Here is a 15,546-nt window from a genome sequence, read left to right as displayed (position 1 = left end):
GTATTGTGTGTGTGTGGTGTGTGGTCTGGTATTGTGTGTGTGTGTGTGTGCAGGGTGTGGTGTGTGTGTGGTGTGTGTTCCTGACAGGAGCGGCATCCTCAGCCTGTGTCTCCCGTCCTGCCTCCCAGCCTCCCTGGCTCTCCTGGGGGGTGTCGCCTGCTGGGCCCAGGACTCTGGGGATGGGCGGTGGGTGGGGCCCCTCCTGGGCAGCGCTGCCCTGGGTCCTGGTGCTGAGCGCCCCCCCCCCCGGGTGTCGGGGTGCACGCTCACTCTGCGAGCGCCCCCCCAGGTGTCGGGGTGCTTCTCACTCTGCGAGCGCCCCCCGGTGTCGGGGTGCACGCTCACCCTGGAGCGCGGCGCTCCCTCTGCGTGGCCGTGGGGAGTCACACGCGGTGGCGTGTGGCGTGGGGTGTGTGTGGCGTGCGGTGCGTTCATGGCTGGGAGGGTGTTCTCAGCCCGCGTCGCCTGTCACGTCCTCCCTGCCGCGGCCCCTTGGGGTGCTGTGGGTGGGGGGTCCCGCTGGGCCCTGGCCTTGGTCTCACTCTCGGGCGGGGAGGTGCGTGGGGGGCGCCCCCACCCGGCCGCCACGTCTTCGCCTGGAGCGGGCGTCCCGGCTGTGGGGTGCACCCGGCCTGGCGGGCCGGGCTCCCGCCGGGGGCCTTGGGGACTCACGTGACCTGCAGCCTGGGGGTCTGTGGAGCCGCGCTCGGGGGTCCTGGCCCCAGGGGTTGTCCCGGAGCGGGTCGGGACCCGCACCCCGGCTGGGCGCGGCGCTGCTGGCGCCCCTTCTTCCTGGTGTCCTGCTGGCGACCTCTTCCCGGGCCTCCTCTCCCGACCCCGCGGCTGGGGGCGCACAGAGGGAGTTCGGAGCTTTGCTGGACGCCGCGGGGCCGCCGGCCGTGTCCCCCATCGCAGTGGGGCGCCGGGGCTCACACACACCCCCGCGCCCGCCCGGCCCGCGCTCTCTTGGGGAGCGGCGGCGGCTTCCTGCGACGTGCGCCCCTCAGCTGCCCCGTCCCTGGAGGGGCGTCCCTGGAAGGGCGGGCTCCGGGTCCCACTCCCTGTGCGGACGGTCGCGGGGTCTCCTCCAGGCGTGGCGCGGGCGGGCGCCGGCTGGTCGTCGGGAGGCGGCGTGTGCGGCCGGGGTCCTGGCAGCGCCTGGTGGGGAGGAGGAGACACCGGGCTTGGGGCATCCCGGTCTCGGCCCCAACGCCCCTTACCCGCCGCCCCCTCGCCCTCGCCCGGGAGGAACCCCCAGACACGCTCGTCCCCGCAGCTCGCGCTTGTGACTGTTCTAAAAGGTGTGTTTACGTGTGCAGGCAAAACCGGGGTGCAGGCCAGAGGAGTGGGGTGAGGGGACTCCGCAGAGGCAGAGCGGGGAGCAGAACAGGCGGATCCACGAGACCCCCTCGGAGGGGCGAGCGGGGAGACGGAGGGTCTGCGCCCCGGGGGGCAGCTCCCCTTGGGGGATGGAGCTCGTGCTGCAGCGAGACAACCCCCCCCCCCGCACCCCAGGGAGGCCCCTGCAGCTGCCAGCTGGTCAGGAATAAACCCCCAGTCGCTGAGAGTCAGCGCAGCCCGGGGCGGGAGCGTGGCCTGGGGGGGGCCTGCACCCCTCGCTGGCTGGGGAAAGGCCGGGACGTTCTCCGGCTTCCCCAGGTGAGCGCCCTGTCCTGGGGGGGGCCGCGCCCACTGGGGGCCTTTCCCCAGGCCGGGCCTCACGGGTCCTCGCGGCGGGACAGGCCTCCCGGGACAGCGGGCACGGGGCAGGCCGGGGAGCGCAGGCTCCAGCCGCGCCTCCAAGTCGCCAGGCCGGGGGCGCCGCCCTCGAGCGCCGAGGTTCGGTCTGCAGCACGGCCCGGGGTCCGGGGGCCTAGGGTGACCCGGCGGCGGCGCCGTGCGGAGCGCGGAGGCTCCGGGCTGTGACAGTCCGAGAAATGCTGAGGCCCCGAAGGGGGCGCCCGTCCCCACTGCGCGCCTGGGGCTGGCGCTGGCGTGGGGGTCTCGCCGCCTGCTGTGACGCGGAAGCCCGAGGGGCCGTCCCACCCCTGCCGCGGGCGCCCCCAGCCCGGCCAGCAGCTCCCCGGACGTTTCTTTGCCTTCGAGGGACGGTCACCCAGGCCGGGAGCGCGGCCCTTGGGGGGAGCGTCCTGACCTGTGTCTCCCTGTCTGCAGCGGGGCTCCCGCCTGCCCTGTCTCCCTCCGGGGCTTTGGGGGGGGCCGGCCCCTCCCGCGCAGGGTGACCCCCGTGTCTGTCCCGCCCAGGGCGTGCTGTCCAACATCTCGTCCATCACCGACCTCGGCGGCTTCGACCCCGTCTGGCTCTTCCTCGTGGTGGGAGGAGTGATGTTCATCCTGGGGTTCGCGGGGTGCATCGGGGCCCTCCGGGAGAACACCTTCCTGCTCAAGTTCGTGAGTATCCCACGCCGCGCGGGCGCTGCCGGGGGCGTCTCGTGGCTGGGGCCACCACCGGCTCCCCGGCCCGGACGCCACCTGCGGGGGGAGGGAGACGCCGCGTCACCTTCCGAGCGACGCCCTCCCGGGGCAGCAGGCGGCTGCGTGGGGCTGGGGCGCGGGGGGGCCGGCGCCCTCCCGCTGGGGGCCGTGTGCTGCGAGGACGGGCTGCGGGGAGACGCGAGCCCTTGTTTCCTGCAGAGCACAGCGCCCCTTGGTGCGGCCCGCAGCACCCCCCCCCCACCCCCGCCCTCGCCGGCACTCTCGGCCTGACCCCAGGGGCCCTTCCCCAGCCGTAACTGGGGTGTCAGAGCGAGCGTGAGAAGGGGTGCCCTTGCCTGGAGGTTCCTGCCGGGGAGAGCAGAGCGGCAGGTGCCGCGCAGGAGGCGCGGGTGTGCAGCCGGGTCACCCCGGCCTGCAGCGTGGGGGTCCCCGAGGAGAGCGAGAGAGGCGGCCGCCTTCCCGGGGCGCAGCAGCCGCGGGGTCTCCCGGGGAAAGCCTTTGAGTCGTTGCATCTTCACTGAAAGGACAGCGACGGCACCTGCCAGGATGGACCCGGCCCTCGCGGGCCCCCGTCTCCGTGATGCGGGTTCGCTTTCGGGCTCCGCGGGTTAGCTGCGCAGGGAAACCCCAGGACCCCGAAGGCGCGGTCCTGGAGTGACCTCCTGGAACCCTGGGAGGGGGAGCGCCCTGGGACGGCGCAGCCAAGCCCTGCTGTGCACGCGGCGCGCGGGGCAAGGCGGCCTCTCGGGAGGAGGCGTCTGTGCGGGACGCAGCGAGCCCTCACGCAGCTCGGCGCGCGTCTTCCCTCCCAGTTCTCCGTGTTCCTGGGCATCATCTTCTTCCTGGAGCTCACGGCCGGCGTCCTGGCGTTCGTCTTCAAAGACTGGATCAAAGACCAGCTGTACTTCTTCATCAACAACAACATCCGCGCCTACCGCGACGACATCGACCTGCAGAACCTCATCGACTTCACCCAGGAGTATGTAAGTCCGCCTTCGTGCCAGCCCCCGCCGCCCGCCACGGAACTCCCGCGTGGGCGACGCGCCCTTCCTCCCCTGCCCCTTGCGGTGGGCTCCGGGCGCCACGGCTCGCGACGACGTGCGTCTGGACACACTGTTGTCCACAGTTCCCAAGAGACGTCCTCCCGACACACAGCTGGCGTCCGGGGGCGGCAGCTTTCTGGGCGGGGCTGGCTCAGTGAGGGGGCCCAGCCCCGCTGTGAGGCCACAATGCAGCAGCGTGAGGCTGCCCTGGCCGCTGTGGTGGCCCAGCCCCGCGGCCGCCTGCGCTTATGAGCACACCAGGGGCCAGCCGGTCAGGCCGCAGAGGACCAGACAGCCGAGGGGCCTGTGCACACACTTGACGTGCAGCCTGCGCTCTCCAGGGGCTGCTCTTCATGTCCTTTTATTTCCCTGTCACGGAGTTTAGTGGTTTGAAGTAGCTCTTGGTCCTGAAAGCCTTAGAAGTTAGTCAGGGCTGGATGTTCACTGTCTCCGAGAAGAGCTGGGGCGCGAGGCCGGGGCCGGGGAGGGGGCAGCCCTCACCTGGGCCCCTCAAGAGGCGATGAATTTACAGCTTAGCTTCTCATGATTTCATTGGATGATTCAATTTCAAAGCTGAAAATGACCATCCACGCCCTTGTTACAAACACTCAGTGGACACAGACATGTGATAAAAAGCCTCTGAAAATGCCGGGGCGGCGGGTGTGCCGACCCTGGCGATGGAGGAGGCCCCCCACAGGCCCCAGCCTGCGCCCCGCAGCGAGGCGGCTCTCAGGGCCCCTCAAGGTGTAGAGATCAAAGGTTTTAAACTTCAGCCTCTTGATCTTCACCCGCACCTCCAGCTGCCCTGTTCTGTCCTTGCCAATCCTTCCAGAATGTTCCTATGACTGTGCCTCCTCCCTCCCTGCCTAACCCCCCGGCCGTGGTTGTCCGGTCTCAGGCCAGCACAGTCTCAGCCCCGCTCAGCGAGGTGCCCGGGCTCCCCTGGTTGAAGCCTGCGTGTGACGGCGCAGTGGGCGCTGCGGCCGCGGCGGGTGGGGGCGGGCGCAGGCGCCGGGCTGCCTCCCAGCCTGGAGGTTCTAATTCTCTCCTGTTTGCTCTAGTGGCAGTGCTGTGGGGCTTTTGGAGCTGATGATTGGAACCTAAATATTTACTTCAATTGCACAGATTCCAATGCAAGTCGAGAGCGATGTGGCGTGCCTTTCTCCTGCTGCACTAAAGACCCCGCAGTAAGTGAGCCTGGCGCGCCGGGCGGTGGGGGAGCGGGCGCCTGTGTCTCCAGAGGCCTCGGCTTGCTAGCTCTTCCTGCTGCAGCTCCTTTGCTGTAGTGCTCAGCTCTTCCCAGCAGGAGTCAGGATGGCGGATAGGAACTTAGCAGCGTAGGCTGGGGCCTATTCCAGACGCTTTCAGGCCTTGGCTCTTATAAGTCCAGAACGTTCCTTCTGGGGGAGACACCACCATCTTCTTGTGGGAGAGCAGACGCACGTGGAGCTGAAGTGACCCTCTGGGGACGGGGGCAGCACCCTGGCCTGGCCGCTGCACCACGTGCTGCCTCTCACGGGAGGCCGGGCCTGCGGCTGGAGCCCGGTGCTGGCTGGGGTTAGGAGCCCCTCTCCTGGCTTGCTTCAGTAGGGGCAGGACAGGGCTGACTGCTGCCCAGGCTCTCAGGGAATGATCAGTACAGTAGTTGCAGCTTGTATTTGATTTAAGAAAGAAGCATCACACCTGCCCATAAGCCACTCCTTTCCACCACGTTGTAAGTTGTATTTTGGGTCACATCATGTACCTGGTACAGCGACAGAAGCACTTGTAATGCGGTGCCCTTGTTTTAAGTAAAAACCAGAACTCAGTGGTCCAGGGACGAGTGTGAAGTCCTCCGTGCTCCTCCCTTCGGGATTCATGCGCCCCGTCTGGCTCATCCATCCCCGGGCCGCCTGCGCACCCCCACCTGAGCAGGGCCGGCGGGTGCAGGACTGCGGGCTGTCTTCCCCGCAGGGGGAGCAGGGGGCGTGGGCTCTTTCAGACGGCTGCGGTCTGGGGTGGGAAAGCGGAGCCTCCCTGCAGGCTGCCCATCAGGGTCCCCCTGGGCTGGGCTCTCGATTTCAAGGAGACAGAATCAGTGAGGACGGCGCCCCCTGCTCTGAGGCTGGCCACGCCGGCGGCCGTCCCGCAGACTGCGCTCTCCCCCCACCCGGTGCTGCCCTCGCTTCCCTCTGAGGAATCGTGGAGGCTGCCCGCGGCCGTCAGCGCCCTCCACTTCGGGGGCTCCAGGCGGAGTGGGCGTACCCCACCGTCACTAAGCCAGTCGCAGCTGCGGCCTGGCGGAGGGGACGGGAGAACGAGCCCCCGACAGTGGAACCGCGTGTGTGCTGAGGGCCCGTGGGGGGTCACCGCGTCTGCTGATGGGGTTTTATCGGCATTGTTTTGTTTTTAATTATTAAAGTAACACCTTCCTCGACAGCCCACTCAAGCAATAGAGACGTATACAGATTAGAAGACAAAGACACCCCTCAAAAAGGGCATAACCGAGGCGGCCCGGCGCCAGGGCTCCCCACCCCTGAGTCTCCCCACCCCCGACTTGCAGGGCTTTCTGGTATTGCCCGAGCCTCGGCTTTCCTGGTCTGAAGAGAGGGCGTGTTCGAGGCCGGGTTCCGAGCACGCCGCGGGGGGCGCAGCACAGCGGGGCTCATTTCCACGCGCCGGGGGTGTCTGCGCGGCTGGAGCGGCACGGCCGGCGTGGACGGGGGTCTTCTGCCTCGCCCTCGCGGGCTTGCCGTCTGCGGGCGCTGAGCCCCCCTTCTGTGTTGTGTCTCGCCAGGAGGATGTCATCAACACGCAGTGCGGCTACGACGCCAGGCAGAAACCAGTAAGTGGCGCCCGCCGCGGGCCCAGGGCCGGGCGCCGCGTGCATGTGCTGACTGTGCTCTCCTCTCCCCCGTGAAGGAGGTCGACCAGCAGATCGTGATCTACACGAAGGGCTGCGTGCCCCAGTTTGAGAAGTGGCTGCAGGACAACCTGACCATCGTGGCCGGAATTTTCATAGGCATCGCGCTGCTGCAGGTGAGGGTCCTTCCGCGCGCCGCGGGGCAGGGACGCAGGAACCTGCCGCCAGCAGCGCCACCCAGTCACCTCCATGCCATGGTCGCGAGACACGCTGCAGGCCAGGGGAGCAGACCGGAACCGTTTGCCGTGTATCTTACAGAGGCTCTGATTTTAGGGGCGGCTCTTCTGAGCTGCAGCCGCCCAGCGTGTCCCGGGCCGGCACTGCATGTGGCAGGGGTGACGGGCGGCGGGTGCTCGAGTCAGTCCCACCACAAGGTGAAGGTGTCCTGGGATTCCAGGTCCTCCCGGGCCCCTTTCTGAGATGACTTGCAAAGTGTGGTGAGCAAAGGGAGCGCCCACTTTTCCTCCCGGGTGTCCCGATAACGGAGCTGCATCCTTGAGGGCGGCACACGGAGCAGTTACTGAAAGCAAAGAGACACTCTGTGAAGGAGACACTCTGCGTCCGGCGCTCCGGGCGTCGGGTTGTGAAGGTGGCGATATTCTTCCAGCTGGCCCACAGACTCAGGGCGATCCCTACCAAAATTCCAAGCACGTTTTTTGTTTTTCTTAAAAATGAACAAACTGATCCTAAAATTCTGATGGAAATGCAAGGACCCCAGAATAGCAAACTGAAAGGGAATAGAGTTTGAGAGTTCACACTCCCCAGCGCAAGACTTCCACAAAGCCCCAGGAATCAGGACGGTACGTGCCAGTATTAGGTACAACATATCGAAAGACAGAATGGCATTGAAATCCCAGGGGAAAATATACATTTAAAGTCCATTGATTTTATTGTTATATTTTAGGTTTAATTTTTTAATTATTTTATACATTTTTACATCATTTTTAGTTTTTATGCAATGTGCGCTTTCTCATCTCGGGTATAGTCGCTGTGAAATTCCCACCATCCATCCGCCCGTGCGCCATCACCATAGTCCCTTGTGCTCCCCCCACCCCTGTTTTGATCCACCTCCCTCCTCCCCCCCTGCAGAATGTCTCTGGTTTATAGTTGCCTGTTGATTTTGATTTTTACTTTATTATAATTACTTTTTTTTCTGATCCCTTATTTGGGTCCCCTACAGTCCTCCTATAAACAAAACCATCTAGTATTTTTCTTTGTCTTTCTGGCTTATTTCGCTGAGCATGATCCCTTCCAGCTCCATCCATGTTGCCGCAAATGGCATGAGTTTATCTTTGATTGCTGAGTAATATTCCATGGTGTATATGGACCACATCTTTTTTTTTTTTTAAAGATTTATTTATTTATACAAGCACTGGGTACAGTCAGAGCGCGGGAGGGTGAGAGAATTCGCCAGAGCGGGGAGCAGAGCAGGCAGAAGGACCGAAGGACACTGCTGAGGGGAGCAGCGGGCGGCAGGAGGGGTCTGCGCGCCATGCGGGACCCTCACCCGGCGGCCGGGGATCGAACTGGCGGCACTGCAGAGGCTGCGGGCAGCTTCGCAACCCAGCACTCAACCGCTGTGCCACCAGGGAGGCCCTAGAGCACATCTTCTTGATCCAGATCTTATTATTATTTTTTCTGACAAGGAGCCCAAGCCCAGTCAATAGGAAAAGGGTTTTTTTGACAGGTGGCTCTGAACCGCCTGAAAAGCCCTACGCAAGAGAACGAATTTAAAACCTCACACATATGCCAACGTTAACTCAAAATAGATCAGTCTAAATATATGAGTGAAAGCTGTAAAGCTCACAGAAGAAAGTGCAGGTATCAGGCCTCCCCTGGTGGCGCAGCGGTTGAGCGCTGGATTGCGAAGCTGCCCGCAGCCTCGGCAGCGCCGGTTCAATCCCCGGCGCCCCCCCCCCCTTCCCCGAGAGTCCCACATGGCGCTGCAGACCTCTCCTGCCGCCCGCCGCTCCCCTCAGCAGTGTCCTTCGGTCCTTCTGCCTGCTCTGCTCCCCGCTCTGGCTCTGAGGAATCCTCTCACCCTCCCGCGCTTCTGACTGTGCCCAGTGCTCGTATAAATAAATAAATCTTAAAAAAAAAAAAAAAAGGAAGTGCAGGTATCAATCTCTGTGCTCTTGCACTGGGCAGTGTTTTCCTAGAGAGGATGCCAGAAGCACAAGTAATTATAGAAAAAGTAGATTAGCTGGACTTCATCAAAATAAAAAAAGTGCTGGAAAAATTTGAAGATGAAGATGGGCAAAGATCTGAATAGCTCTGTCTCCAGAGAACCTTCCTAGGTGGCTAACAAGCGCTTGAAAAGGTGCCCAACACTGTCAGCCAGCAGACGCCCTGAGGTGGCGGCGCCAGGAGCCGCAGGGGTGGAGGCACGGGGACCCTGAGCCCGGGGCGGGGTGCATGGGGACGCGCCTCTCTGGAAGCCCTGCGGCAGTTCCGCAGAAAATGAACCAGAGTTACGTAGGAACGTGCAGTTCTTCCCGGGGTGGCCTGGACACGTCCTCCCCGCACACTGCGCGGTTCACGGCGCGCCCAGGGAGACGGCGCGCGGGAAGACAGCAGGTCCTGGCTGTGGGGGGCTGTGCCGGCCGCCGCGCTGCTGGCTCCTGTGGGCCGCTGTCACTTCGCGGGTGGACCTGGAAAACATTTTGTACATGGATCCGCGCACCGGGGTTGCCCAGAGCTGGTGAAGGCCCAGAGACCGGCCGTGGTGCCCTCAGAGCTGTGGGCAGGGGTGGGGCGGGCGGGACGGCTGGGGGTTGGGGGGCCGTCCTCGAGGGGAAGGGCTGCTTCCGGGAGCCCCGAGACCTGCTGGGGTCAGAGAGAGCGGGGCGTCGCGCCTCCTGGGCCGAGGGACTGACAGACACGGCTTCAAGGCGGCCTGCCAGGAGGAATGACTCTGCCATGTCAACCTGTGAAGCCAGAGGGAGGCGGGAGGCGGTGCCAGGAAGCCTAGCGAGGCGGAGACGGGCACCATGTGACGCTCTCGTCCTCCCTCCCTCAGATTTTCGGGATCTGCCTGGCCCAGAACCTGGTGAGCGACATAGAAGCCGTGCGGGCCAGCTGGTAGGGCCGGCGGCGGCCGCCGGAGACACTGCAGGCCGTGGCTGACCCCGCCGCGCCCCGGGCCGGCACCGAGCACCCGCGGTCCCGAGAGCTGCTGAGAACTTGTGCCGGGTCACCCGGGCCGCGCTGCTCAGGACCGTCTGGAAGAAGCCAGCAGCCCAGGCGGCTGCGCGTGACTCTCTGCTGTCGCCGCGCGTCTGCGAGCCCCGAGTCTCACCAAAAAAGAAGGAAGAGGAGGTGGGGGCCAGGGGCGCCCGAGCCGGCGGCCGGGGAAGGGCTGTGCTGCCCTCGCGCTCCCGCCTGAAGCAGCCTCTTCCGGACCCGCCCCCCGGGGCTGGGGGTGTTGGCTCCCCGGCGGCGTCCCCTGCAAGGGCCTGTCACAAGTGTCCCCCAAAGAAGGCACCGGCCTGCTGTGGCTCCAGCCCTCGCGAGCCCGATCAGGCCGGGCGGGGGACTCGGCCGCTCCGCTGAGGAAGCCGCGCATCCGGGCGCGCCGCCGGGCAGGGCGCGGCTCTCCTGCCGCGGGGTTGGCGCGGGACAGAGCTTGTTTCCAAGCAGGCCTGAGCGTCACTCGCCAGAGAGACCCCCGGAGGAGCGAGGCGGCTGAGGAGATGCCGGCGACAGGCCCCTGGCCCCGGCCGCCCCGCCCGCGCGCCTCTGCGCTCCTCCGGGCCTCGCGCCGAGTCGGTGGAGGGGTTTCTTCTTGTGTTCTTCGTCTGCAGAAGCGAACGCGATGGCTCGGTTTCTCCTGTCTTTCAAAGTGTTTCCTTACTCAGCTCGTGTGTTCGGTTGTGCGCCCTGCATGACCTGTGGGCCTGCAGCCAGCTCCCCCGCCGCCCTCCGCCTGCAGACGCTCCGAGCCATGGCGGGGCCGGCAAGGGGTGCCGCGTCCCCTTGCCGTCCCCCCGCCGGCCGCTGCTGCCGGGACCTGCCTTTCCCCCAGCACCGGCCCCGCCCCCGCTGCCCCCCCCTCCTCCTCGAATGGACGCACACCGGCTCCCAAGCAGTGTTGGCACCGTCACAACGCGCTGAATGGGTTTTGCTTTTTCTGCTGCTTTTAGGTTGCTTTTGTTTCCAGAGCACCGTGCCCGGCCAGGGCGCCTCCGGCCGCCTAGTGCAGCCTGAGCCCAGGCCGTGACCGCGCGCGCCCCGCAGGGCTTCTCAGGACAGGTGCTCTGCGCCCCGGGCGGGGTTGTCCTTCAGGTGCTGACACCCCCGCCCCAGGCACTCCCCCGGCGTCTGCAGGACCCCCACCCCCCGCCGGCGGGTCCCTGGGGCCACCGCTGCGTCTCCCGCGGCGATGGCGCATGGGCCAGCGCAGAACTGGGCAGCCAAGTCGGGTCTCTGTGGACAAGTCGCCAGTTTTCCACTTTCACTCCCTGGCGCGTGGCTGCCGCCGAGGAGCGCGTCCGTCTGCTCGGAGAAGAACAGATTCTTGGACCTCCCAGTCTCCAGGGCCCGGGCGTGCGTCTGGCTCTGCATGTGTGTTGTGTGTCCCTGGGGAGGTGTTCACGCCATCGTCAGCAGTGAGGTCATTGTGTTTCGGCTCTTCCCCCAAAACTGCTGTTGTTCGTAAGGCCCGTCCCCCGCGGGAGGCCTGTCTGTCGCCGGCTTCTCCAGGGGCCCCTCCGGCCGTGGCAGCAGCGCAGGCAGAGCCCCGCCTCTGGCACACCCAGTGAAAGGGCAAACGGCAAGTGAGTTCTGAACTTCAATCCATCACCTTTATTTTCACACTCGAGAGTGGCTGTCATAAAGGCTGTTGTTAATAAAGTTGGTCCTACCGTCCGCGGAGTGATGTCTTCACATGGCCGGCCTCTCCAGCTCGGCGGCCCGCTGGAGGCCTTCCTGCGCGCGCTCTGTCCCGCCCGTGGGCTTTCTGGTTGAGAAGGGCAGGTGGAGTCGACATCTGCGTGTGTGGTGGGGCCTGGGAAGCTGCTCTGTCCTGCCCTCTGAAGGCTGGATGGGCGCACATGGTTGGGGGGGACGGGTTCCTGATGAGACTGGGGGGGAGGGGGGAGCCCCTCGATCGCTGTGGAGATTGCTGCTAGTCGCAGCCACCTGAGAGCCATGTGGAACCTGGGTCATCAGGGCTTCCCCTCAGGAGGGGTGTGGAGGCCCCAGAGCCTGCATATTTAGGAAACTCACATAGAAGATCTACTGCGGGGCGGGGGGGACGGGGTGGGCTACAACCCACGGACCTTGGTAAATCTTGAGACGACAAACAAGCTTTTCTAAGAAAGTCGTTTCTAGTTGTCTCTTTAAGAGCATCAGTCTTAAAACCCATTTGAGAACTACCAGCTGAAACGTCCTTTCGCCGTGAGTGATCCCTGCGGAGACTTCTGGCCTTGAAAGCATTAGACTTTTTCCCAAAGATCCAATGAAATAAAAAATTAAAGGTTCATCTTGTGTCTCAGACCCTGACAGTTTTCCCAAGACTCGTGTGAGAAACGCTTTGCCTCGCTTCCCTGACTACTTGATTCAAAAATGCTCTTTCATCAGCGCTCACTGGAGATGAGCAGCCCGCTCCGTGGGGTTCCTAGCTGTGCGCAGCCATCACCTAAGAGGCGAGGGAACGGCTCACAGCAAACTTGGCCGGCAGAGGCAAAACACCCTGAGAGGACACTTGTCGCACAAGCCGCGGCTTGCCTTGCGGAGAGCGCGTCTGTGTTGAGAAGGTGGACCCGGGCGGTGAGTACTCATGCTCCCCCTCTCTGCCGTCTCAGAGGTTACCGCGAACACCACTGCTTCCATGCTGGAATTTTCTAATACGGTGCTTTGAAACGACCTCAGGAAGTCAAAGGAGAATTTTGTGTCAAGAAGTGCTTGGAAAAGCAACCCCTTTGTTCCTGTCCTCTTTCTTCCTCGGGGCAATCACTTCTCTTTCTGCTGCTTCCTGCTGCAGCCCACCGGGGGTTCTGAGACGTGTCAGGGTTTTTCCTCCTTGTGCGAACTGTGTTCTCATTCAGTCTGGTCTCTGTGGGCAGGAGGCGAGTCCTGCAGCTTTGCGGCTCCTCTGCGTCTGTTTCCGGCAGCTTGGACAGGGGCCTGGGCCTCCAGGCTGGACAGTGAGGAGCCACAGCCCACTGACCGCCCCCCCCACCAGCCCTCATGGTCCTTCCTTCACCCCCAAGTCGTCCCCCCGAGCCACTTACAGGTGGGGCAGGAGCAGCTGCCAAGGCCGCACTCTGCAGTGGACACTGCTTGGGCGGCCTGGGGGCGAGAACCCGCCTTTGGGGATGAGCAGGAAAAGGCACACTTTGCCCAGAAATACACTGGCTTTGTCTCGGCCTGGCCACGGGCCAAAGTCTATGGAGCCTCTCTCCGGGACAGCGGAGGAGGTGGACCACGGGCAGGCGGGGAGCAGGGAGCTGTCTCGGGGGGAGGGGGTTGGCTGCAAGGTCCCGCTTTCACCTGGAAAGGGGCTCTTTCATTGCAGGGGTTCATTGACACCCCTCCGGCTTTGGCGCGTTCATGCCAGCGCTGACCTTGTCAACAGGCCTCAATAAGGGGGTCTGCGCGAGTCCCCCGCCCCCGTCTGTTCACCCAACCCCGACTGGCCTGCTGGACTCAGCCGCCCCTCCTGACCCGGGCAGCGGAGGGGCGCACAGGCCTGCTCCCAGGGGCTGCTCTTCTCCGCCCGAGGCCCCTGGGGTGCCAGGGCCCGTTCAGCCCGTCGCTTTCCCTCCGGCAGCGTCGGACCTCGCGGCCGCGCTCCCGCACACGCTCCTGGAAATGGCGTCGTGTGGTTGGAAAAGCGGAGCTCGGGGTGGTCCCTGTCTCTGTCTCCATCCTGGCCTGGCTGCTGCACCTTCACGGCAGCCCCCGGGCTTGACCCCAGCAGACCCCTCTGGTGTGGCGGTCCCTCTGCTGTGTGAGCGACCCGAGGCTCGGCTCGAGGGAGGCCCGGCAGGGGGCGGCGGCTGGTGCCAGGGGGCTCCCTCAGTCCCCCTCCAGATGCGCTTGGAACCACCTGGGGACATTATAAACTGAAAAATGCCCCCTCCTTAAATTTATGTACACCTCCAGGTGATTTTTATGTGCCATTAGGTTTTCCAAACTTCTCTATTCATGACTCACCGGGTCGCCTTCAAGGCGAGGGAGGGCCTGAGGCAGCAGGTGCTGCTGGGCTGGAGAACCCACATGCTACAGGCTCCTGGGGACACCTTGGCCCGCGAAGACCACACCGCGGGGGCAAGGGAGGCTTCCTTGGGCGCACGCTCTACCCCGCGTCCTTCACATCGAGGTTTTTAAATGACAACTGTCACCTCTAAGTCATGATATCGAAACCCCAATCGAAAGAGGAGAAGTCTTCACTGTTCCACATTAGCATTTGGTCAACCTAATAAAATTCCTAAGAAGCCAGAAACCAAAGTCCGGGCACATTTCAACCCCACGGGCCCTGCGCTGCCCCGCGCAGGCCCCGAAGCGCCGGCTCACTGCCTTCTGCAGGCGCCTGGGAGCCGCGCGCCACACGCTCCTTCGCGGAGGGGAAGTTCCACACATGCTGGAAGCCATTTACTGAAGTGGGTGTAATTCTTCAAAAGATGTGTCTTCAAGGCTCCTTGTGAACCCCATTCACAGCGATACTCTCTTTGCAGGGAAAAGAAGTGGCATCCAGTTTGCACGCCGTGAACTCAAGTGTTGCACGTGACTTCGTGTTTCTCGCATGTGGCTTTCACACCCGTGTTCATCCAGCGAATGGAAGTTGGGTCAGGGCTGGAGGGTGAGGTCGAGCTGGGGGTTAGAGATTAGCATTAGGGGTTGGGGCTAGGATTTAGGGTTCGGGTTAGAGGTCAGTTTAAGGCTCGTGGGCCCACACCCCCTCCCCGTTTTCCACATCTCAGCGGCCTCCAGGACGGACAGGACTTTCCCGGCGGGCTCATCGGGTTTTGCCCCCCAGCACCGGATGCTGATAGAAAGGATGAAATGCCTGGTCTGACAGACTCAGTCTGACTCACGTGTGGCTGAAGGTTGTGGAGGGCATCAGAGGTCACTGGGGCTCCCTCCCCCCCCCCCCCCCGCTCCTGGGAGGGGTGCTGCGGGCCCCACTCTGCCTGAGGTCCCAGGGTCCAGCATACAGGGCGCACCTGGACATGGAGGGCGGAGGCTGCGTGCGGCCACCTGCCAACCCAGGACAGCCTTCTTGAGGGTGGGGGGGCCACCTGGACTGGGGGGGGGCATGTGGCTGAGACAAACACCTCCTCCCTCACCGCCTGTCAGCCTGCCGGGAGAGGGAGCCGCCACCCACACACCCACACCGCAGCTCAGAAGCATCCTGGGGTCCTCCGCAGTCACAGACCCTGGGCACTCAGTCACTGACAGCCAAAGGGAATTAAAGGCAACCGAGAAGCAGCGCAGTGAAAAAACAAACCCTTCACCTCCCACTTAACTGGCTAAAGGAATTTAGGTAGCGACTGTTGGGGGGGGAGCGCCATCACCAGAGACCGCAGGGGGTGTGTGCAGGGCAGGGGCATTGGGAGGCCGCCCTAGTGAGGGTTTCCTTCAGATCCTCTCTGAGGCTGTATCTCTTGCAGGCGGCAAGCCCTGGTTTCCTGATCTGCTTCCCAGCTCCTGGGGAGCTCCCTCCCCTTTCAGGCCAGCCCCCTCCCCAGCCCCTACTCCTCAGCTCAGGCAGCATCACGCCTGCCTCTGCTGTGCTTGCTCCGGGGCCTCCTGTGCTGGAGACTTTTACGAGGAGGTTGTAGGTTGAATAAGGAAATCTCACCTAAAATCATGGCCGGACCCCTGGGAACAGGCTCCCACAAGACCTCGCCCCACCTTGTGCAGGCCTCCTTCTTCCTCGCATCCCAGCAGAGAGCCGGCTCCCAGCTGCAGGGCGTGGGGTATCCCGGTCTTCACCCATTTTCAGAGGGGAACAGGGGTGTCACAGCTCTCGGGGACTTGCGACAAATCCTTCTGAGGGTACGTGGCAGACAGTCCGCTGACGGCTGGCCTTCTGGCTCTCTGAGCAGGTTTCTTAGAGTAGAACATTTTAATTTTCAAACAATCTATTTACTGTAAGGTTTATTTACGCAGGCAAGAACTGGGGTGCAGGCGAGGCCG

The 15,546-nt window shown here is 63.8% G+C and overlaps 1 protein-coding gene across 3 annotated transcripts in view; it reads left to right on the top strand.

Annotated features, from left to right (window-relative positions):
- The window catches only part of TSPAN5 (tetraspanin 5), an 86,974-nt gene extending 72,516 nt beyond the window's left edge, over positions 1-14,458 (top strand). Inside the window, exons 3-10 of one of the 3 annotated variants that reach the window (XM_054694622.1) lie at positions 2,266-2,412; positions 3,270-3,440; positions 4,562-4,687; positions 6,277-6,324; positions 6,402-6,518; positions 11,983-12,171; positions 14,082-14,206; positions 14,328-14,458. In XM_054694622.1, the coding sequence (XP_054550597.1) occupies positions 2,266-2,412; positions 3,270-3,440; positions 4,562-4,687; positions 6,277-6,324; positions 6,402-6,518; positions 11,983-12,171; positions 14,082-14,206; positions 14,328-14,436 (1,032 nt within the window). In that variant the 3' untranslated portion in view covers positions 14,437-14,458. Of the gene's footprint in view, positions 1-2,265; positions 2,413-3,269; positions 3,441-4,561; positions 4,688-6,276; positions 6,325-6,401; positions 6,519-9,421; positions 10,357-11,982; positions 12,172-14,081; positions 14,207-14,327 lie in introns of those variants that run through there. The other 2 variants (XM_054694623.1, XM_037509649.2) reach the window with 2 other exon arrangements.
- Positions 14,459-15,546: the final 1,088 nt, after the last annotated feature.

This window comes from Talpa occidentalis, unplaced genomic scaffold (genome assembly GCF_014898055.3).
Source record: "Talpa occidentalis isolate TD23 unplaced genomic scaffold, MPIMG_talOcc4v2.1 talOcc4.13, whole genome shotgun sequence".
Taxonomy (NCBI): domain Eukaryota; kingdom Metazoa; phylum Chordata; class Mammalia; order Eulipotyphla; family Talpidae; genus Talpa; species Talpa occidentalis.
Note: the sequence above shows the minus strand (reverse complement) of the source record. Positions and strands in the feature narration are given on the sequence as shown.